This window comes from Tympanuchus pallidicinctus, unplaced genomic scaffold, assembly GCF_026119805.1.
Source record: "Tympanuchus pallidicinctus isolate F22 unplaced genomic scaffold, pur_lepc_1.0 scaffold4, whole genome shotgun sequence".
Lineage (NCBI taxonomy): Eukaryota > Metazoa > Chordata > Aves > Galliformes > Phasianidae > Tympanuchus > Tympanuchus pallidicinctus.
The window spans coordinates 16068817-16093647 of NW_026294758.1; the positions used below are offsets into that span (position 1 = coordinate 16068817).

The 24831-nt window shown below is 43.5% G+C and overlaps 1 protein-coding gene across 1 annotated transcript; it reads right to left on the minus strand.

Moving 5' to 3' along the window:
• Nucleotides 1–574: 574 nt before the first annotated feature.
• ARRDC3 (arrestin domain containing 3) lies at nucleotides 575–14117 on the minus strand. Its single transcript, XM_052700826.1, has 8 exons — nucleotides 13554–14117; nucleotides 10800–10881; nucleotides 8340–8487; nucleotides 7000–7102; nucleotides 6389–6645; nucleotides 5850–6012; nucleotides 4875–5029; nucleotides 575–3368 (listed from the first exon to the last, which is right to left on the minus strand). Exons 1-8 carry the CDS (start codon nucleotides 13831–13833, stop codon nucleotides 3312–3314), a joined length of 1245 nt encoding a protein of 414 aa, XP_052556786.1. The 5' UTR covers nucleotides 13834–14117; the 3' UTR covers nucleotides 575–3311.
• Nucleotides 14118–24831: the final 10714 nt, after the last annotated feature.

Below are 24831 nucleotides of genomic sequence, written 5' to 3' on the forward strand. Positions count from 1 at the left end.
AGGCTGACCCCACCAGCAGCTGCACCTTTAACGTGGGACACAGCACCCCGAGTGCCGGGTCCTCAGCGCCTGCCCACCCGCGGCAGGCGCAGCGCACGCCAGCTAGCCCGATGACCCTCCTCTTAGGTCAGGCCAGCCGGCGATACCGGCGGGTGACGATAATCCCGTCTGTCGGGGCTCAGCTGTGTGCGGTATGCGGAAGCAGGATGCCACAGCAGGCACTTGGGAGCTGTAATACTGCACTCAACCACCGCTGGCAGCGCGCTCAGAGCAGGTGGCCATTTTCAGCACTTGGGGAAACCGGGCTGTCAAGGGAACAGCGGGAGGCGCCTTCCTGGCCCCATTTCACCAAACCGCGTGGCCAAAACCCACCTGTGAAGTAACAGCTTCACAGAGAATCCCCTCACTTCCTCCCACCCCTACCTGGCTGTGCGTTGCCTCCCCCCTGCCCACCAGACAGTATTGACAGCATACATATATGGGACTTACACCTGCAATTTCCTACAAACGGGGTTTGAGTAAATGATTTAGGTCACACGGAAAATAATATGGCTTACACTGATGACATCTGATGTCTTTTTTTAAAAAAAGTTTATTTTCCACAAGTAAGAGCAATAGGAAAAAAATTAAACTGTTTTCCACATATTGTTTTCTTAAAACAGAGTCTACAAGAACATATTCAGCACCAAAACTAAGAAAAAAAAGAAAAAAAAAAAAAGAAAAATACAAACAGCCATAGAATATAATCTATAAAGCAAACATTTAATATTGCACTTTGTTTCTCTAACGTTTGGATTTTACTTACTTTTTCCTAATTCAGATCAGAATCCTATATAAAATACTGGGCTATAACTGTGAACCTCATGTTTTATAATGCTGAGAACTGACCAATACTTGTGGAAGAGTAATGCCTCTGAAAAACTAAGAATTTAAACAGAATTTTTTTACTTTATAAAGTTACAGAATTTTTCATTCCAATCACAAAGGCTGTGAAGCCGTGTCAATTACTATATTGGTCAATCCTGCTTCATATGCAATTCTCCATTTTACTGTGGTAAAAACTTTAATGCTATGTGTATCAGAAATTGTTCCCTAGTCTGTTACAACAACAAAAAGGAAAAAAAAAGTAAAACCACCAAATGCCCTTTTATGCCAACGATCCCCTTAGCTTTTTTTGTCTGTTTGGAGAGGGTAGAGAGAAGGGACATTCACAAAATTGGCCTAGTAACGTAAGACATCACCCAGTTTCCTTCTTGTCCAGTATTCTAGCTCAAAATCCAAACTTTTAACTGAATCACTTAAAACGCGACTCATATGTTATCACCCTGTCATCATTTTTGAAACATGAATTTTCTTTCATGTTCTCGTAAAGGCCACTTATGGAAAAGCCTGTTGTGTCGTATGCATGAAGCCTTAAAAAAGAAGGCAGAGATTTTTAAGAACAAGCACCACGCAGAACACCAGCTTCCTCTATCCCCCTTCCATCTGAGCTTTTATTGCACAAGGAAATAGAGACATGATGGATTAGTCCTCGATCCGTTTAAGTGGTCAATACCAAAAGCGTGTCCCTTTGTTAATGGTCTGTGCTACACGAGTTCCAAAAAGGGAAGCTGACTTTTATAAATCTCTAGGCATGGAAGTGCTGGTATTTGTGTTAGCAGATACAATGGCTCCAGTGCACTCTTTACTTCCGAGGGGTAGAATCAGGGGCGAGTGCTCTGCATAATTTCTTGCACTCTGAATGAACACGTGCTGAAACTGGCTCTTTTGTTTTAAAGCTCTTGAGAGAGTACCACAGAAAATGCAACTACTGAAGCAATTCTCAGCTAACTAATACCCATGTATGGCTGGTAACACTGATCTTCTTCCCCCACTTTAATTATAGTTCTATTCTTACTATACAGTATCATAAACCCTGAAGATAATACAAAGTGCACAAACTGAGCTCTCAGCATAGTCCAAGCTTTTCCTGCAGTTGAAATACACTTGCTACTAGAGACTCATAATATATAGTATTTTTGGTGATTAGGTAACTATGTATAAAAATAAATTTACTTTCTCTTCCCATCTCTACTAGTTGAAATATCTCTCTGCCTGTGAATCCTGGACAGCAATTGCCTATTTCCTTTTGGAATTCTTTTGAGGCTCAGCTGGTGTTTACTGGTGCTGCTTTCACTTGTGCCTTTATTAGTTCTATTTTTTAAAGCTTCACAACTCGAAACATCTCTTTTTCATAATGTAGAAAGAAAAAAGGGAATGAGGGTGGCTTTTATAACTTTTGTGTATGTCCCTATTGCAGCTCCCCCTCTCAAATAAAGAACTAAAACAAAACACACACAAAACAAGGAAGTAACTAAACAGTGCAACGTAACAAAACAAATAGCATTTCAACAGTTTGGCAAGTGATGAGTTCACCTGAGATTAAGTGATTTTTAGGCAGTCTGTAACAAAATGCTGCTTTGCGATAATAGTAGAAAGGCAACAAACTCTTAAAGAAATCAAGAAGGTATACAATCTTGACAAAGTCTATTAGTCTCCTTCTGTTATCACTCCATCCCCCAACCCTAATATATCCCCATTATGTTGCTTATCTACTACAGTAGGCTGCAAAACATACAGCAAGAAGGATTGGCTTGAAGGCATTTGATGTTTGTAAATAAATCCACAACAGGATCCAAGCTGAAGAGGTGATACGTGACCAGCCTACTAGGACAATTCTGAGCATGTGCATATGCAGGTAAAGTCCAGGCTACATTAAATTAGAAAAGAAAGAGTCAGTGCATTTGTCAAAGTCCGCAGCTTTTTTCTTTTTTTTTTTTTTGTTGTCAAAGCTTTTTTTTTTTTTTTTGCTCCTTCTTGTGCAGACCACAAACAAGTGGGGAAAGGAAGGGGGGGTAACAACAGTGCGGCATAAATGAGAAAAAGCTGTAGTGACACTGAACCGCACAAAATAAGCAATGAGCATGTGCAAATCTTCAAAATCATAAGAGAAAGCCATCCCTCTCTTGCAATGTGGTTTGAGTGTTTTGACACACATGACCATAGGTTAGTAAGGCTGCTCCTAGTATGTGCCAGTATTTAAATGAGAAAAAGGGGAGGGGAGAGGGTAAGCTCAGGTCTTCAAGCAAGTGGAGCAGTCCTACAATGTTATTGTAGGCTTCAAAGCATAATCACAGGTTGTTTTCATGTATTCACCATACAGGCAAGAGCAAGACCACTTCCTTCTAAAGTGTCTCCACTATAACGCCTTGACCTTCAACATGGCAGGTATGATTCAAAACCCAAGTCAAGTCAGCTTTTTACGGATTCCTTCAACGAGAAGGGCAAGATGGTCTGTCATCTGTAGGCTGATCTGGGTTTGGATCAATCTAAACAGAGGAAGAAAGTAATTGAGGTTATTTTAGAACCTGCTACAGAAAAAAAATGTATCAGAAGTTTGAAGACAATGTTAACATCCCATCCTCAATCCACAGGGGATTACTGAAATTACTAGAAAACTTTGAATGCCAGATTCAGTAATCAGTACTAGTAATTAGAATAATAAATTCTGTACTCCAATGGAATGGTGGAATGGGGGGGGGGGTGGGCAATGGGGAGGAGGTGAGGCAGGAAGGTCCCTTCCTAAATCTTTCAGTACCTGAGATGAACAGGACTTCAGCACTAAGAATTAAGCTGCAGAACAGCTCTTACAGAAGCCTCACACGCCAAAGAAATGGCCTTCTGCCCACTCAGAACTGTTTCAAGAGGTTAAAAAAAAAAAAAAAAAAAAAAAAAAAAAAAAGGGAAGAAGTGCATCATGCCATATACTGCTGTTTTTTTTTTGTTTTGTTTTGTTGTTTTGTTTAACTAAATGCATTCAGGCAAGCATTAGCCAAAGGACACTACTCTTTTGTCCTCTATCACTGCTTTTACCTCAAAAACAATAGTGAAACTTTGGAAGTTCTATCATGGGCTTTTACAGTACTAAAAATACAATCAGAACTTCTAAGGAACCATAGAAAGAATAGTTTTGTCCCCTCCCCCTCCGCCCCCCCCTTCCCAGTCAGGCTTCAGAATTTATGAATACACAGAATCAGACGTGGAAAAGATTTCTAAACTTTTTTTTGCCTGTTTAGCAGTTGGAAAATATTAGTACTTTGTGCCTCTATAGGGCCTATAAAAATGCTGCACTGAACAATGCAACATTAGAATGTAGCTGCAGGACAAACAGAAAAGGCTTTGAACTGGAAGAGCATAGGCTTAGCCTGGGTATTAGGAAGAAATTCTTTACTGTGAGGGTGGTGAGACACCGGCACGGACTGCCTGGAGAGATTGTGGGTGCTCCTCCACTAGAAGCATTCAAGATCAGCCTGGATGGGACTGTGAGCAACCTGGTCTAGTGGGATGTGTCCCTGCTTATAGAACGGGTTGGAGCTACATGATCTTAAAGGTCACTTCCAACTGAAATTTTCTATCATTATATGAAAATACTGCATTCTATATGTAAGGCTGTTAAACTGGCTGTGTGTATACATGTACATAAAAACATGTTGCTGTCATTTCAAACAAGAGTTTGGGAATTTCTAGAAATCATGAGACTTGATGAGAATTTTGTCCAATGCAAGGAAACAGGATAAAAGTTAAAACAACAGGGCAACGTTCAAATTTAAGGTTACACAAGTCAGGCAAAAAGACACTGAATGTAATCTATGCTGAGAAAACGGTGTGGAAGATTATTGATACAGGTCATTGGTAACTTCACAAGAAAAAAGAAAGTAGCTGCCTTATTCATTGCTGGTTCAACTTCTTAGTATTTTTTTTCCTGACACTTCACATATTCCAGAATACAGATTCAGTAAGAGAATATGTTGATTCATTTAGTTTGAGGTGCTTACTTCTGAATAGAGTGGTGGAGGCAGAAAGCGGAATTCTTGGATGTATGCAAATAATGGTCCTTGCATTGCTCTCTCAAAGTCATCACAAGCAGCTATAGGTGGCAGGCTGGACTGTCTCTGTTCCTCTGTGACCACTTCTGCATAGCTTGGAGGTGCTGCAGGGAAAAGGTACACGCAGTTCGAACAACAGTTCTTATGCATGTCAGGATACATAACATGAGAAATATTAAACTTATTATTCCAAGATGCATCAGCAGGTAAATAAGTGACTGCAGTGACAAAAACAATTGTTGAATATAAAAGGCAGACTAAGAAAAGGTCGCTTTATTTTATTCTAACATTATGCTCAAGTTTAGTAACATCTGCTTACTGTAGTTTAATTAGCTTCTCACCCTTTAAATCCTCATACTTAAAGCACAACCCAAACACTGAATATTTCTGTACAGACAGGCACGAAGGAACTGAATGCAACCTTTGACTCCAGAAATGCATGACTTAGTAGTAAAACAGTGCTTATCAATGTATGTGAGAACACAGAAAGGAGCTAATCCCTTGCTAAGGGAGACTCTCCTTTGACAAGAGTAGCATCTCCTCACTAAGACTTTAGTTAAGACTGGTAAAAAATACCAGAAACTGGTTTTATTACGAGTTACAATGTCATTTAACTAAGGATGCAATTAGGATACTGGAAAGAGAATTACTTCTGCACAGGGACAGTAGAATCCTGTGTTATTGCCTTCAGCAACTTCTACATAGCTGGACGACAACTACTTTTTACAGAGAGAAAGCTAAGGAGGAAAAGAATTCTGATCCAACCCAAGCAGGTGGCAAGAAAGCATCTACAAGGGACTTCCTGGGGCTTTCATTATTAAAGGATGTAATCTGGATCTGTTAAGATGACAGTAATGAATAATGCGTACAAAATTAAAAGCAACAGAACTAGCAAATTGGTTAGGATTTGTGTTGTCAAATTACCTTCTGGTCTTTCAGGCAGTGTCAGACCAAGCCAATTCATGTTCATGCTACACTGGCTGCTCACACTTGATGTTCTGCTACCAAATGGGTGTAGAGGAATGGTACCAATGACCAGTGGTAAGTTAAGGAATAAATCCATGGCTCCTGGAATATCAACGTAGACCTAAACAAAAACAGACATATGATTACAATGTACACGAGTCAATAATTCATCTGATAACTCTTTTTGCCATGAAATTCTCCATGAAGATCTTGTTTGTAACTGTCAGTTTCAGTGTGCATGTCTTTAAGGAGACAAATTCAATTTATGAGCAGGTTTCTTAACATGAGCTTACACACAAGTGTCATCTATACTCATCACATATTTGCTTAGATAACACAACACAGCTGTTTAAGAAACTATATGATTTAAGTCAAATTCACTTACAAAACACCTGCTGGGATACTAATACTTGAAAATGCATTCTTTTTGTAGCTAGCATAAAAAGCTTTGCTATGGATTTTTTAGGACAATGGAAACTAAACATGCTCCAGCATACCATCAGTGAATACTCCACACGGATTATACTACAGTCAAGGATTGAAGGGGAAACAGGTGGAATTTTCAGCACTTTTCCATTCCAGGTTTCTGTCTTCCCAGATGATAAAGATTCTCCACGCAGGTTGGCAACAAGCTGTTTGACTTCCTTCATTTTTCCCTTGGCATAAAATGCCTGTGTTTGGTAAATGGCTGCCTTTGGCACCACCACACGGGAAGAGCAGTTTTCAATCTCAGCAAAGATCTGAATTGATTCACCTGAAACAAAACAGAATTTAATGTGATGCTGGAATTTACTAAGCAGCGTAAGCAAATTTCCATTTTCTTGACATTGTTACAATGCTCTGGACTCTGCTATACCTTTAGAAACATCCACTGGTAGTAAAAGGAATAGGATCAGCATGAGCTAATCCAGAAAAAATAATGAATAACTGAAATGGAAGCAAACATTCTTCAACAATCTGGAAACACAACCAGCACTCTTCAACAATACACTGAGACAATGGCTGAAAGTAGACTGAGATGCTAAGAGCAGTTTTAGTATTTTGTTTATATGAAAGTAGTTTTAAAAGGGAAGCAAAACCACTTCCTATAATTACTTCTGTTACATACCTGGGGTGTAGCCCTTCCTTTCAATTTTGGCACTTAAGGATATTGGGCCTGAGGTACAAAACCAACAACAGAGAGTCTTTTCTTTTGTGCCTGCTTGGGGTGACTGCAAAAAAAAAGAACAAGAAAGGCAGTTTAGTTAAGAGTTCAGTGAACGTGCTCATATATTTTAATCAATACCTCAAGATTATTTCTGTTATGTATTTACTGTTACTTATTTTGACAAGCAAAGTCTGTTTCATTTGTAATAAAAAACCATCATGCAATTTAAATGATGCTGTACAGATACACAGCATGTCCTATTTCACTGCTCTTTTGACAATTTTTTTCTGCCACCCTCCAAACTACTGTCATTTTTAAAACAGTGTGTGACTGTGAAAGAGACTATGTATCTCGAAAGACACATACCTTATAGCCTACATAAACCAGCAAATTGTTGGCAAAGCTTCCTACTGGAAGGTCTTCCAACTTCCCATTACACAGCATTTCAGAAACATTAACTGAGCTAAAGTACCATAACCTTAACTCTTCTGATTTTCTCAGTTTTTGAACAATACTGTCTCATCTATAATAAACAGACTTCATTTACATGGTATCAGGATTTCGGATTTGATCCAAAGCCCATTAAAGTCAAACGGGAGTCCTTTGATTTTAATGGAGTTTGCGCAAGGCCGATGTTGTTCTGCAAATCTGGTTTTTCACTCATACACACAAGAAACCTATTTCAATGGACTTCATTTTTTTCCCCTCCCATCAATTAGTATGAGAAAAGGGGGGGAAAAAAAAAAAAAAAAAAAAGAGAAATTTTAAGCCAAATTGGAATCAGCTCCTTACTGGAAGCGGTTGCGATATTAAGATTTTAATAAAAATGACATTTCTGAAAAAGATGGTATAGAATTGTGATAATTTCTCCCCATTGGTAGAAAACCATCCATATGGAAATTACGCATGCCAGTACATTTTTCACTTTGCATTTTTAAGTTAGCAGTCTCTCACTAAAACGTTCTTTAAAGTTATACTGTTCCTTCCATAATGATTCAAAACTGAAGAGGAACAGTCAGCAAAAATTTTCCTTTTTAAAGAAAAATTACAATTTCATAGTATTAATTTTAAATTGACAAAGGTATCTTACATATCTTAAAAATGAAGCAACTCCAGGAACAGAATAACATCAAAACAGCAGTAATGAAAGAGTTGCCAAACTGATATAATACTTAAAAGATCAGCTGTCATTAAAAAAACAGTAAATAGGTATTAGATAAAATTCAATGTTGATATTCTTTCTTGTATTTTACTTATTTTTATGTCAGAAAAAAAGAATGAGTAATTTTGTCAATTCTTACCAGTAATGAAGGAGTGTTGATATCTATATGTTCAAAGACTGTAAATTCCTTCTTTAATTTTACTGGTAGAAGCCAAGGCCTATGCAATTCGGCTTTCACCCAATAGCGCACACTGCCATGTCTGCCTTCGAATGAGGTAGCAAGTGGTCTGTGCAGGACACAAAGGTCAAAACTGAGTAAAATCTTTCTCACTCTTTATAATAATGATATAATCAGATCAGGGATTAGTATGTAGAATTCCACCTTTAATGCACTGTAGTACTTAATGAAGCGTAACTTATTTGCAAAGTTTCCATATCTGAGCAAAATTCAAAATTAAAGATGGGAGAAAAAATCATCTCCAATTCACCCTATTTTAGTTTTGTATCGATTTTAAGAATCAATTTAAGAATTATACTAGTAAATGCCACAGAGTTCACATTTCCTTTAAACTCAAGAGGCCGCTTTCACATCCACCATGCCCTTTTAAGGCTGCATTAAGACTACCAATTTAAAATTAGTAACAGTATCAACTGGTTTGAATACTGTATTTTGAAGTAATTGTTTGTTGTTTGCTTGGCTACTATCTCAGAGTCTTCTTTTAGCTGTTACTGAACACAGTAGTTTGCATAATTTTAAGTATGTATTTCAAATGACGGTTCTGATTTTAGAGAGAGTTTATCAGAAGTACCTTCCAGTTCTCATCTACTCCAATAAGAGCAGTTTAATAAAGTTTATACTGCATACAAAATACATGCACATCTTTGTTTATATATTATATGAACACACATGCAGAATTATCAGGACTACTGCTCTCTGAACTTTTAAAAGACTAATTAAATTCGTTTAACTTTTAAAAGACTAATTAAATTCGTTTAAGAGATTTGGAGAAAAACTCTGGAAGAATCTCCAGACCTTTCACCTTTGCTTTTAATATAACAGAATTCCATTTATCTCTAAGTAGCAGTGCTCTTTTTTTTTTTTTTTTTTTTTTTAAAAACAAAAATTTTTGTATTTACATTTTGAATAAATAAATGTGAGAACATTCTGTATTTTCTACCGGGAGCACTATGAGCCATTCTAGTACTTAAACGATTCTTTGTCAGTTACAGATATGGCATTTGTTTATATTTCTGAAACACTTCTAGTCTAGTATTCAGTGATCAATCCTGTCTCATATTCTGCAGGGCAAAAAAATCCCCAAAACCAATATCAAGAAAGCCCCTCAGTGTTTTCCTTCTTTCTACTGTTGCTCAATTATTTATTTATTTATTTTTTCTTAATTAACTTTGGACATGTCCCATTGATAGGAAATCACAAGAAAGGGTAAATAGGTGCCCAACTCCAGGCCTTTAGGTTTTAATACCAGCCCATTGTTTTTTCAGTGTTATCAGAAGCTGGTTGCATAACTGTTTTTTCAGGTTAAACAACTTGTTCTAATCACTGGTTGTGGTACTTCAATTTCATACGAAATATTTCACACAGATATATTTTCCTGCTTTTTCATCCCTTCCAAATCAAGGGAAGATAAAAGCTATCATTTTTACTTTTTGTAGTAGAAATTTTCACAGAATGACAAGTTACCTCTGATGATCTCCACATACACAGCACACCAGCAACTATCTACCGTGAAGTTCTGTGCTGTTCGCGTCTTATACTGACCCATGAAGTGGTTATGACCTGCAGGTTCTATTAAAGCCAGCACCTCTAATATAAACAGATGGTTTGCCAGCTTTAGTATTAGCTACTTAGCTATTTCATGCAACAGTCTGCCAAATTTATCCAACTTTACTGACTTCACTGCTTGAATTTTACAAGCAAAGGTTCCTTCCTCTCCCTTTTTTCATCTGTTTTTGGACTGTCACTATCCCTCTGCATTTTGTATTATTGGAATTTGTATTTTAGCTCTCCCTCTTACTTTCTTCTGCTTTCTGAGACAAGTGAGATGAATTATGGGAATATTTCTCAGTTCATCCACTCATTTATCTGCTTATTTCCATCCAGCCTTTTTGTACAGAGGCCAGCTTGAGAAGACACATTCCATTTAATCTGGAACAATCTCCACTTTTATTGTTAACTAAAATACTCGCTTCTGTTCCAGACTGAGTCTAGATAAGCAAGCTGAGGTCTTATCACCAGTTATGCTGGTCTGCAAGGCTCTATCGGTTAAGCTAGAAGTTATTCCAGCCACTCTACAGGACTCAAGCCAGTTAAACTTCACTTCTCCTGGGAGGAGTTAAAATATCAAAAGGCATAGCCAGTCAGTACAGCTTAGACAAGAGTGAGTGAGCCACCGGGCAGAAACATTGCTACCATTTTGTGAAGTTTGAAAGCAACCTCTTCAGCCGAAGGAGATGATGTCCTCTGCTGCATGCTGCAGCACAATTCCTGCCACCATTGAAAAGGTTTCCCCTCCACCCAAAGCAGGCGTGTCTGCAGGCATCGCACTGCCCCACTAGCGTGGTACAAGTAGGCACTTACGTCTGTGGAAGCTCAAAGCTGAATGCATATTCGTGCCTTCCTGAAGGGATCGTGTGAAGGCCTTCCTCGGAGTTGTCATCATCTAGGAGGCAAAAACCCAAAATGCTATTTCACTGGCACTCATTTTACAGAGCAAAATGTTATCACATAGACATAAACTGCAAAATAAAAGGGATTAGCAAACTCATTGTGGTGCTTTAAACAGTGTCCCAGGAGCTACTGAACACAAGGTGTGTATAACCTTCCAGGTTTACCTGGAAGCAGAAATTTGCTTTAATTCATAATCCTGCCTCTCAACACTGTCACAGCCATCACCCCTGCCGTACCAAAGCCTGCCAGAAAGATCAGTGATGGAAACTGATCTGATTTCCCACAATGATTCTCATATGAAACATAATATGAAATACAGGCATCTTTAACAACAATAAGTTATCTTACACCCAGAGGCAAGTCTGGTGCATAGAATACATTTAGTAATTTTTTTTTTTTTTTTTGGGGGGGGGGGGGGGGGGGGGGGTGAAAAAAAAAAACACTGCCTGGCACCAGCATCCAGGAATTGATCACAAAAGAGAGATGTCCAAAGAGCACATATGGAAGGATAAAGGTGAACATCTCTTGTACTGCTTTGTGGCTTATTCGGGTATCATTACCATCAAACAATGAAAAAATGCTGACTCCATCAAAATCTGAAGTTGGGAGAAAAACAGCCAAGAGCACCTCCTACCCACCCAGGAGGGCTGGGACAGCGACAGGCATCGCGATGGTCTGGGGACACCCGCTTATTGCCAGCAGCTGGAGGCACCAATAGAGACAGGAGGGAGATTTTAGGCTCCCACTGTCTTACAAAGACACGGTGTGGCAAAGAAACAGGCACGTGGCAATACTCAGTAAACCCAGGGGTGTGAAAGTAATCTTGGAAAAAAAAAAAAAAAAAACCGCTTAAAATGTAACAGAATAGTGAAAAACAGGCAGGGAGGCATTCACATAAACGCACCTCCAGCTCGCCGCGACTGAAGGAGACTGAGGAAAGCGCTCCGAGGGAGTGATGCGACGGCTGCCAGCGGCTTCCGCCTCGTTTTATTGTTTTACCGCACGCTTTTGCCCCGCACACCGCCCCAGCCCTGTCCTGCCAGCTCAGCAGTCCCGCCGAGCCGGGCGGCCGCGGCGAAGCTGTGGTAAACAAGTGCTGAGCTGTCAATCAGCGGCCCGGCTGGAGCAGGAGAGGACCGGCCTAAACCGGCGCGAGCAGATCCCAGCCAGCCGCGCATATACATACAGTATACATTACACTCGCCGCAGTCGCTCGGCAGCTCCGCTCGCCGCCCACGGAGGAGGAGGGGAGGCGGGGGCGAGGAAGGAGGGGGGAAAGGAGCCGCCCGCGTCCTGCTCGCCCCGCCGGCCGCCCCGCTACGTGCCGAGACGCAGCGCTGGACCCTCGGGCGGCGGTCGGGGAAGGGAGGAGCGAAGAGGGGGGCGGAAGCGAAGCCCGAACAGTGGGGAAGGCACCGAACCCCCCCGCGGCCGCTGTGCCCTATCCCCGGGGTTGCTCGGACCCGCGGCCTCTCGTCCCCCGCCGCAAGCCGGCTGCGGGCGAAGGGACCCGCGCCCTCGTCGTGGCGGCCAATCAGCGGCTGGCATCGCCTTAGCAACAGGCCAACAAACCGCGGCCGGCCAATCGGAGGCGCAAGGGGGCGTGGCTTCGGCCGCCAGCTGCGGGGCGAGGCAGTCATTGAAACTCGGCCGCGGGGCCGCGCGGCGCCGGGCATCGCCCGAACCTGGGGCTGCCCGCTCAGAACTGCCGGGCCACCTCGCCATCGTCCGGGCTCTGCTCTCCGCGCGGCCGCAGAGACGCACGGGCACAGTATCGGGCTGCGGTCACCCCCAGGGACTTCGGTGCGGGGTAACTGTTTGTGAAGAAACAGCTCGGGGTGAGCCGGTTGCGTGGAATAGCGATGTTCAAACGCAGCCGAGTTCCGAGCCCCGAGTTCGGTAACATCGATAGATGTTTAAAAAACGGCGAAAGGCAACACAGCCTGAGGAGAAACTCATCGAAAATCCCCGAAGAAAAGGGGAGCACTCCCTCCGTGCACCGCACAATGCGGTAGGTATGCAGCACGTTGAAGGAGAAAAGGGGAAGAGAAAAAAAAAAAAGCGAGCGGCCCCGAATTACATAACCAGTTTTAACATTATTTTCCTGTGCTAGGAATTAAGTCATCGCCACCACCTGACGCGCGCAGCCAATCTGCGGCGCCGAGCGGGAGCACCCCCCCCCCCTCTGCCCAGGACCGGTCCCAAACAGGATTGAACCGCTTCTAACAAAGGGTGGAAACTTCGCAAAAACAAGAGCCGAGTCCGCCGGACCGCCGCGATGCGGGCGTGGGGAGGGCGACACGGGGCCCGGGGAGGGGGCTGCGGCGGGGGGGGGGGGGGGCGCAGGAAAGGGCAGGAGCGGGCAGCGGGGCCAAAGTGGAGCGTGTGTGCGGGAAGGGCGGCCCGACGGTGCAAACCGTCGCATCATCGGCCGCAGGGTTACCGCCTGTCAGCGGACCAGGCTCGGCGGAACGCAGCCCTCGGCCGGCCGACACGGGGCTCCGCTCCTCGCCGGGCTGCTCTACACGGCGCTCCCCCGCACCCCCCCATGGCTCTCGTCCTCGCGGCGCCCCGGCTGCCCCCGCAGGTGACACAAAACCGGTCACAACCAGAAAAGCACCCCCAAAAGCCGCGAGATCCCCTGAGCCACGCCGCCAGGCTCACCTCTCTCGTGGCCGATGAGGACGTCCTTGTGGTTGAAGTACTCCACCTCCTCCGTGTAGTTCTGCGTGTAGGCAGTGTTGGAGCCGGCGTTCCTCGACTCGGTCCAGCGCACCTTGGCGTGCCCGCGCGCGTGGATTTTGAGCGATTTCACTCTGATCTCCCCCGTCACTTCTAAATTGACCCTTCCTGAGACCGTGTCCCCGCTGGAGTAGACGGGGACATTGCTGTCATTGAGACAGTCAAAGCTTATTGTCAAACTCTTCACCTTCCCCAGCACCATGATTTATAGCAAAAGCGTAGGAAAAAAACGAAACAAACAAACAAAAAGCCTGTAAGAAAGCGGAAAAAGGAAAAAAAAAACAAAAACAAAAAAAGAGAGGGGGGGAAACAAAAAACCTAACGCAAAAAGCGACCCTCGCCGCACACCGACCGAGCCGACCTACAGCCCCTGCATGGGGAGCTAGAGCGGGCGGGCTGGGGCGGCCCCGGCCCTGCCGCGGATGCCGGCGCTCCGCAGCGCTCAGAGCGCTCGGCTGCCCGGCGCTGCGCTCCGCTCACAATGACGGCGCCGGAGTGCTGCCACCTCACTATAAGCGCTGTGACAAACAACTCACCCCCCCACCCCCCCCAACCGAACGCTACACGCTCGCGCATGCGCCCTAAGAGCGACGCCGGCCCGCCCTCTGCCCGCCCTTAGCTCGCGGAGGTACCCAGCGCTGCTGCCACGCCGAGCTGCTGGACCGCTTAAGCGATGTCAGCGTCGTCGTTCAGGCTGGCAGCGTTTGAAAGCGTATTTCTGTATTTGCCCGTTTTCTCCAGTAAAAGGTCACCCTTGATCCAACACCTGGCGGGGAGCTCTACGCCTAACTTCAGACCGACAATGTTCGGCCGCTGCCTCTGTCGTGATGGGACTGTCTGTGTGTGTGCACCACCGTGCGGCACAGGGGCGCATCGACGGGAACCTGCCGGAGGGGCGGGGTGCCGGGCAGTCCTGCCGGTTCCACCCGGTTCTGCCTTTCATGTCGCAAAGACTTCGGGAGATGCAGCTCTTCTCTTTTCCGTGTCCTTTAAACGATCTGCACAGCTGAAAGACCCAACTTCGGTTGGAAGTCACCCACGTGGATTTATTCCTTATTGTGCACATGTTGATAAGGAGGGGACCTGCTTACACTGGTGGGATATGGCACATTCTAATTTATTTCATGTATTTTTTTTTATTGTATCTACGTACATCAGTCCAAAAGTAATGCCTCCTATTTATTTCAGTTGCAACTACAACAAAGACCACAATAGCACCATTTATAGAACAAATTTTCGGCTGTAAAACAGTCACCATCATTAACCATCGTGCATTTTCGGCAGCCATGACCAGCAGCCTGCATGCCACACTCTTAACGATCTGCACCAGCAGGGGTGACCCGCTGTCAGTGTCACCGCTGCTGAAATGCAGCACCCAGCACCCCCCTGTGCTCACATGTGTTCTTTGGTGTCCATCAACATTCAGAGAGTGTCAGTGAATGTCAGTGGGTGCCACATCTTTTTCATAGAGGAATAAAGTGACACCCCTTCAGCTTCATTAACACTTTCGTGTAAGACAGTATTGTGTCAGACTGCCCCTCTGCTGCCATCTGTTGCGCAGCAACAAAACATAGCAGAATTTTGGTGGTAAAGTTCAATCTCTGCTACCATACCACCAATATCCAGCTGTGATGTTATAGGCCAGCATAATAAAACAGGAGATGCAGCTTTTGGGGCAGCCCTGGTAATTCAGTTTTCCCATTCCAGGTTTGTTGGAGAAGAATAAAATACTTTGCTGATCTACTGTTAAATCTGCAGAACTTACGGTCCCAATTTGCCTCCCCTCTCCTTAGGACTGCTGTCTTTGGTCAAACCATTTCTGGACACTTATCCCCAGCACTGCTGCCGTGATACAGGATGCATTCCACATGTTTCATGTTAGCTTAGTACTGTTGATGAGTGTGTGGGTCAGCTTCATGTATCTCACGTTCTACCAATTCATGAACAGTTATGAGTCCTGGTGCCAAGTCAGTAGACAAGTCCTGGTGACACTGGCAGTAGACAGCTTTTTGTCAGTTCTTGTGTTGTGTTTCTGGAGGAAAATGCAGTGGATGGTGACTTGCTTGTCAGACATACTGAATATGCTGCAAACAACACTGATACAGCTGTATTTCATTGTAACAGTGGCACAACCACACTTAGGGGAATTGTAGGGGATTGCAGACATAGCTGATCATCTTGGATATTTTTCTAAATGTGTAGAACTGAGTCCACTGAATTTAGTAGGACATTTGGAAACCCACACTATATGCTAAACTGCAGTCTTTGAAGCTCTCCAATTTCCATATATTGCTATGCTGTTGTTCTGAGTCAATTAAAACATATCCTTAGTGATCAGATGGGCAGATTTACATGAAAGTTGACCCAGTTTTCAACGCTAAGTATAAATGCCGGTTACAGCTTGGTGGGAAAACAAACAAAATAACAAAATAACAACCAAAAAAAAAAAACAAAAAAAAAAACAACCCACAAAAAAAAACCAAAAAAACCCACAGCAACAACTATGCATAAATTTCATATTCACTCTGAGCTATTACATTTATGTGCTATTGTGCATATGTGCACCCAAAGCATCTGAGCTGAGATCGGCTCTGCTTTAACGTAACTTACCCAGTATCCCAACCAGGCTGCTTTCCGCTGTGTTGTTGATATTTGTTTTTGTTTTTCCCCCTTCCTTCCCTAATATGTCTTCCCTAAAAACATGAGTCTCCTTCCTGCAGCCTCTTACCTTTTTGCCCTTCCAGTAAGGAGAATGAATTGGGATAGCACTTCCTGTATTTATCTCGCTGGTTATAGCAGGCACAGCCATAAGCTCCCAAATCACAAGATTCTGCTAGGAATTAATTAGTGGTTGGTGCGTTAACTTAAAGCCTCAGATTTGAGAACTGATGTGACAAGGTAAAGAATCTCATTTCTGGCAGAGACCTTTGGACCTGATGTTAAGTGAATTAGTTAAGAGGCGTGAGTTCACCAGAACAGCTCAGAAATCAGGACACAAATGAAACAACCCATCCATCATCCCCTGATCCCCTCACATCTCAAGCCGTGAGCGCTCAGCCTGGCTGTGTGCCGCACTCAGCCCTTTTTTCCTCTCACCTCCCACGCTTCCTGCTGCCCGGGTTGTCCCGACTCGCCTGGACCCATGTCTCATCAGACACGCCGCCCACCGCCTTCTTGCTGCTCTTTCTGGCCCTACGCGGGCTTGTTACCAGCTGCCTTGTCGATCACCTCAACTTGTTCAGTTACGTGCAATTTCAGTTGGCAGCCCTCCGCACATTAATTTGTGTAATTTAAATTTGGAGCACTAAGCATATTAACACAGGCTGACATGGTTTGGTTAATCGAATGTTAGAGATATTAAAATTTAGATCAACAGTTTTGCAGAATTTCCAGTTCCCGTCAGCAGTCACGCATACAGATTCAGTCCGTGCGCATTTTTTGCGTTCATCCGTGCCCCGGTGATTCGGGTGCGCGGCGCCATCTGCTGGTAAGCAGGGTGAAGTGCCCGCCTTTTTGCTCGGCTTGTGCCGGTGCGTTCCTGTAAGCCTGCCACGCGGCAGCGAAGCGCTGCGGGCCTTGGCGAGTTGCTTTCCCTTAACCTTCTGAATTCAGCGCTCTGACACACATTAAGATTCACTCTTACGGCTTGCTCATTGCCATCTCTTGCTTCCCTTGTTCCTATTACAGATTGTCCCTGTTTCTCACTTTTAGCAGCTGCTTATTACATGCAGAATAGTATTCACCCACATGCTGTAAGGAGAATACCCCTGAATTTGAAACCTCTGGACGATGGGCAACATTTTCTCGAGCAGTTTAAAGACTGAGAATCCAAATCTTGTCATACTGCAAGACATAAATTAGACCTTGAAAACAGATAGGTTCCTTTGGAAATTTTATCTGAGACTCACTGCCATAATTAGAACATTTGAAAGATAACATCATTGAAGATGATTAGTATTTAAATAGGAATTAAAGTATTGTTTTCTAAAAGCTGTATCAACACTAACATGAGATGAGTGTGATGACACTAAATGTTTAAATAACCTGCTTCTATTTAAACAGAGAAGTTGCTATGAAATGTAACTATAATGGGTATTCAACAGCTATTTTCAGATTCTCAATTAATTGTAAATATTACTGGATGTTCATTACTTCCCCCATTCCTCCCTCCCCCCTCCAATGAATAGTCCTTGGGCCAAATATTATGTTTTTATCAATCTTGAAACAAAATTTTAAAAGTTGAATGCAAATTTGATAAAGTCTTACCATGTTGAATTAAGTCTGGGCACTCAAGACTTTGTTTTTATGTGCTTGGGTTAGTTATTTGTCAAGAGCTTCCAATAAGTTTTACCAGGCCCTCAAATTGGCACAGCCTCAGTGTCTGGCTCAGATCACTGCTTATGAAAGTAAGCACTTCTCTTGTTTTCGAGGCCTCTCACATCCAGCCCGAGGTCTACCTTTTCTTGGGCAAATTTAAGTATTACCTCCCAGTACACAATTTGCTTTTTCTGTCCATATAATCTGTGATACTGACCTAAACATTCCATTTTACAAGGGATAAGTAAAATATGTATGGTGTAAATTATTGTGGAAAAATGACTGCAGCACAAAAAATTCACTGAACATTCTTTGTGCAAACAAATAACTTATTTCTGATTTATCATCTTGAATTTCCTGGTCTAGCACTCAGATGAGGTAATTACTGTGAGTTACTAGTTGACAACACTCTACTCTAGTGTTCTTGCTTGCTAAGTTCTCTAGATACTGAAGGAGTATAAAATTTTAAAAAGTTAGGCCAAAACCTTTTTCCTCCTTTTTTTTTTCTTTTTTTATTCCTGACAAAATCCAGGAAGGCAATGCTCTGTTATTGGCGTCAGTAGCTCCAAGGAAGATGGCAGTATTCCAGCCTTTATAAGAAGATAAGGATCAGACCTCACCTAACAAACCATTTCTTGAAACTGGCAAACTCTCCCTTGTCTGTCCTGTTTTTTTTTTGTGTGTTTTTGTGTACGTGTGGTGGAAAGAGGGAGAAAAGGAAAGGAAAAGCTTGTAGAAGATTATGGAAAGAAAGAAAAAAATCCTGGCTTGCTGGGTAGTACTGACTGCATTGCTTGAGAATCTTCACTGGAAAACTGAAAATTCATACTGAGTCATCTCCATACATAATACTGATCCATCTGAACTGTTCTATCATCCGTGACTGCAGGTGTCAGCGTGTTCTGCTCTGTTTCTGAACAGTTCTCCTTATTCAGATCTTATCTTGAGGATTTTGGCAACCTGGAGTCACACTCGTTCATGTCCCAGACTCTAGTAGAAGGATATGGATATACAAATGGGAGGCATTTAGGCCACCACATCCAAAATCAGTCCAAAGCAGTCTTAGATCCAGAGGTATGTCTGCAGGCCTTTGTGCTGATGCAGTCTGCCCTGGAGTGACTGTTCAGTTGTTAGTACAGTGGCACAGTTTAAAAAAGCTTTACAGAGTGTCACAGGTGGAAACAAGTACACAATACACTTGTAAGAGAGAAGCAGCACTATATTTTAGTATATTTATTGATATAATATGAATATATTGTAGTGATTTAACAGCAACTTAACAAAATTTGAGATGTCTGGATACACTTGATTATTTACTGCATGGAGCATAGGTGTCCAACCTTTTGGCAGCCTGGGCTGCACTATCTGAAGAGTAATTGTTTTAGGCCCCATATAAAAGATATAATATAGTTAATGTATATATGTAACTAAAGTTATCTTTTCTAAAAAGTATTAATTCTAAAATTTTGAAGCACATACTCCTTTTTTTCCCTCATATTTCACATTGTATCCATTTTGTCATAAAACATTTAGCATATTATTTTACTTCCCTGTTAAAAAAAAAATGTAGCCACTAAACACACAACTAAGCAAATTCTGAGGAAAAGTGAATAAATGTAGGCATAATGTGCATCCTCTGCAAATCTGCCTTTAGTATGCTCAGGTTAGCAAATTGACACGCGTTTGTTTAGGCAGTTATTGTTTGTATATTGCCCCCATGTGGTCAGAGTACCAGAAACACTAATCAAGTATTTATTGCAAAACTAATTGAAAACATATCACAAGCTATTTTATGCGTTAGTGAGATTTCTGAGACACTGAAAATTACAGGATTTTTCAACTCTGCAGAAGTATTCTGGATATTTCTTCTGCAGTGAATGTGTTAACTTATTACATGATTAAATTATTTTATAAAATAACACAGGCTCAAGCTTAATAATCAAGTAAGAAAACCTATGTTTTTGCTTAATAAAAAATGTGTCTCCACATGCACACATGTGTGTAGGTAGGTTGAAACATCATTGTGGGCTGTCACTGTGTTTTACTGACCAAGAAGCACAGTGTCTTGATATCAAGGTGCAAGGGATCTCGGTTCAGGTGTATCCTCAAGAGACACCCCTGAAGGGAGATCCTGCCATACAGGAGGGCTCAAAACATTCCCTTTCATACTGTTTCTGCATCCTCTCTTTCCATGCTCACTCTTTTTTCTTTAAAGCAGTGTAAAGAGAAGTCTTGTAACGACTCTGTCTGCACAAGATCTGTTTGTTTTTTTCTTTTTTTATGCTCTCGTCACACTGTCTTTTGTAACATCCTGCAAAATAACTTTCACTTAGACTTGTTTTTTAGAAAAAAATATTAAAAAGAGGCTACGTGACAGGCTTTTTTCCTCTTATCTTTCATTTGGTACATCAAAGGACACTACTGTGCTTGTCAGTGTTTCAAATTGGAAAGCTATATACAGTTATTTTACCTAAAAACGTAACCTGTTGCACATTTTGTTAGCAAAGAACGCAGGAGAAGTGATATACTTTATTAGACTCATTTATTGTCTGGAAAAATTGAAAAACAGACCAGCTCTTAGCTCTCAGCTTTGTTTCAAGATACTCTGAGGAAAGCTGAATTCTGTTTTAGGCCATTTATTTTACTTCTGCTGAACCACAGTAATGAGCATATCCAATCTTCTTTTATTAGTGAGATAAGCACTTCAGTGATAACTGTGATGATTATCACTGCTGGAGAAGTTGTAGTGATTATTTCTGCTTATTTCTTCTCCCTTCAGGCAGAAAGGATGTATCCCTTGGCTCTGCTGGTATGAACCCTGTGCATGAATTGCCAGCTCAGCACGTGTGTGAGGAACAGCTTGGGTATGTGCAGAAATACACACAGGGCTCAACACCACGAGGAAGGACTTCCTAATCACACCCAAATCCAAATGGCACCTCTGTGTTGGGTGTTATGGCTGGGAATGTGAGAATAATAAACTTGTTTCTGGACCTTCAGGATGGGACAAGGCACAGGTAGGAGGGGAAGTGAGAGAGCCCAGTGATGTGTGAGCACAAGTTGTGAGAGGAATTGATTTAGGGGGTTTTGTAATTTGTACATGGAAACTGGTACTTACCCTTTTTATGACATACTGTGTGTTCCACTTCTTTTCACATAAACTGACATGCCAGAAATCACACTATGTTTTTCTCTGTGAGATGTTTTCCTCTATCTAGGCTACATATCCCAAATAAATAGACTGATTTCCTGGCACCCCAACTCCAGCAGCTCTGCATGGATGATCTGTGTCTTCAGCAAAACCTGTGGGCTATAACAGGCACCTGCAGATTCACCTAGCCCTGCTTACGTGTTTCCTTCTCAGATGCTTAATTCATGTCGTTGCTCTCTGGACACACCGAGGTGCAACCATGGTGACCACCCGGCGGCGAGCTGCTGCTAAAGGGGACATGGAGACTGAGACTGAAAGCATGAACATCCATGCTGCAGTTCAGGTCTCAGGCTGCTGTCACTGCTACAGGAGGGCAGCCAGGTGTGCAGTGTGAGCTGGTGGATGATCTGCTCAGCCAGGGGGTGGAGCTAAAGGAGGAAGTAGAAAGGCTAAGGAGCATCTGGGCTTGTGGGAAGGGAATGGGTTGGTGGAGTTGCACTCTGCCATCACTACAGGAAGGGTGTGGGCAAAATGCATCTCAAGTGGTGGGGGATCGTCTGCCTTCTCATGGTCAGGTGGGAAGGGGCGACCTTGAAGACAGCGTCAGATGGAAAGAAGTCCCTGTTGGGGGCAGCAAGCAGACTGCCCCTCAGCCTGTCCACCTTCCCAGGTGCCCTTACATAGCAGGTGTGAGGCCTGGAGCTGGGGATGTGGATGTCGGTGAAAGTCCATCCAGGCAGGAGAGGTTGTCCAAGGCTGGTCAGTCTGATCCCCATTTTGCTGCAGTGTCAGTCAGGAAAAAAGAAGGGCTGTCATCATAGTGGACTCCCTTCTGAGGGAAACGGAGGGCCTGATGTGCCACTCGGACCTGTCCCACAGGGAGGTGTGTTGCCTGCCTGGAGCCTGGGTGAGAGATGTTGCCAGGAATATTGCCTGCCTGAGTAAACCTTCTGATTATTAACTATTAGTAGTTTTCCACATTAGAAATGAAGAAGTAGGCAAAAGTTCTCAAGTGATCAAAAGGGACTTCAGGGCTCTGGAAAGACTTTCGAAGGGGTCGGGCATGCAAGCTGTGTTCTCCTCTGTCCTCTCAGTTGGTGACTGGGATCTGCACAAAAGGAGGAGGATGGACACACTGAATGAATGGCTTTGTGAATGGTGTTGTACTCAGGGCTTTGGGTACTATGGCTTGGGACACAGCCTTGGGAAAGGGGGAATGTTGATGGGGGACGGGAGCCAACTGCCTAGAAGGACCACAAATATTCTTGGGAACAAGGTGGCTGAGCTGGTTAGCAGGGCTTTAAAGTAGATATGATGGGGAAAGTGGGTGTATTTGGTGACAGAGAAGTGTGTGGGAAAGCCGTCACCTTGGGAAGTGGTAAATGAAGACCCCAGACTTGTCCTGAAGGTACTAGGGAAGGTTTCTCCAAGAAGGCAATGAGGCCAGTAACTAAGCTGGAATGCCTCTCTACCAATGCATGCAGCATGGGAAATAAAAAGGAGGAGCTAGAAAGCATGGTGTAATTGGGAAAATATGGTCTAATTGCAATCACGGAAATATGGTGGGATGAATCCCACACTTGGAATACCATGATTGAGGATTACAGGCTTTTCAGAAGGGATAGACATGGTAGGAGGAGTGGAGGAGTTGCTCTCTATGTTAGGAAACTGGATTGTAAAGAGCTGTGTCGGAGGAACAGCCATGATCAGGCTGACAGCTTGTGGGTTAAAATCAGGGATTGGTCTAGTAAAGTGCATCTAGTGATTGGGGTCTGCTTCAGGCCACCTGATCAGGAGGAGCCTGTTGATGAGGCCTTCTTGCTTTAGCTGTAAGAGATGTGCTTGCGGGCTCTTGTCCTGATAGGGGTTTTCAACCACCTGGATATCTGCTGGAATAGTGGAATGGTGGGTGGCAGACAATCCAGGAGATTCCTGGAGTCTGGTGAGGACAGCTTCCTGGTCCAGGTAGTAGATGGATCAACCTGAGATGAAGCCTTACTGAACCTGGTGCTCACCAATGCGGAGGAGAGCATTAGAAGATTAAGATTGGAGGCAGCCTGGGCTGTAGTGACCATGTAGTGGAGTTTGTGATCTTGAAGAATACGAGCTAGGACCCTGTGCTTTAGGAGAGCAAACTTTCAGCTGTTCAAAGAACAGCTGAGTGGGATCCTCTGGGAAGCTGTGCTTAAGCACAGAACAGAGCTGGCAACTCTTTAAGGACACCCTTCTGAGAACACAACAACTCTCTATCCCCAAGCAGAAGAAATCCAGCAGGAGAGGCAGGCAACTGTGGTGGCTGTACAAGGACCTGCTGCTTCAACTGAAGGAAAAGAGGGAAATGTACAGAAAGTGGAAGCAAGGTTGTGTACCCTGGAGGAATCCAGGGCTGTTGTCCGTGTGTGTAGAGATAAGATTAGGAAAGCCAAGGCACAGATGGGGCTGAACATGGTGAGGGATGTGAAAGATAACAATGTGAAAGATTCTACAGGTACATAGGCAGGAGGAGACAGACCAAGGAGAATGTTCCCCTCTGATGAAAGATAATGGGGAGCTGGCTTCCTCAGAGATAGGAAAAGCTGAAGTACCCAGTGAGTGCTTTGCCTCAGTCTTCACAGGTGGTCAGGCTTCCTGTGTCTGCCAGGACTGTGAGCCTCTAGATCAGGGTGTGGGGAGTGGTTTTTGTCCCACTGTAACAATGGAACAAGTCTGAGTCCTCCTCCTCATGAAATTGAACGTGTTTAAGTCCATGTTGCTGGATGATATCCAGCCTAGGATTCTGTCACGGAGTTGACCAGATCAATCTATGTCCGTGACAGGGGCGACAGGCCTCTGCCCTCCCCCCCCACCCCAGTCCCACAAAAAATGGGAAGGAAGGAAGGGAGGAAAAGAACAGCGGCAACAATCTATGGAGGAAAACTTATTTTACTATGATATTGGAATACAAGATAACACCATATATACAATTTAATTGAAATTGAGATTAATAAATCTGACAAGATGAGAGAGAGAGTTCCCGGGACCGGGTCAAACCTGAACAGCTTGGAAAGGCTAGGAAAGCACCTCCAGCACCCACTGCAAGGCAGCAAGAGAGCGCCCCCCCACCCGGAAGGGCCAGATCCCGTGACTGCTGTAATGTACAGGGATAGGTACTTGAAATTGGGGCAGTGACACTTTAATGCCTCGTACACTACATGATGTTTTGATGTGGAATACTGAAACCCAAAAATAAAAACAAACAAACAGAAACATAGAACCATGACAGATTCTGAAATAAATGGCTGATGTAGTTGCTGAGCTGCACTCCATCATATTTGAAAAATCATGGCTGTCTGGTGAAGTTCTGGGTGACTGGAAAAAGGGAAATGTTACTCCTATTTTTAAGAAAAGGAGAAAGGAAGACCTGGGGAACTACAGGCCAGTGAGCCTCACCTCTGCGCCTGGAAAGATCATGGAGCAGATCCTCCTAGAAGTATATTAAAGAACATACGAGACAAAGAGGTAATTAGAGATAGCCAGCGTGGCTTTACGAGGGGCAGATCATGTCTGATCAGTCTGGTAGCCTTCTATGAGGGAGTGATGGCTTCGGTGGACAGGGGGAGGAGTGATGGATGTCATCTACATGGACCTCTGCAAGGCCTTTGACATGGTCCCTCACCACATGCTTCTCTCTAAATTGGAGAGGTGTGTATTTGAAGGATGGACTGTTCGATGGATTAGGAATTGGCTGGCTGG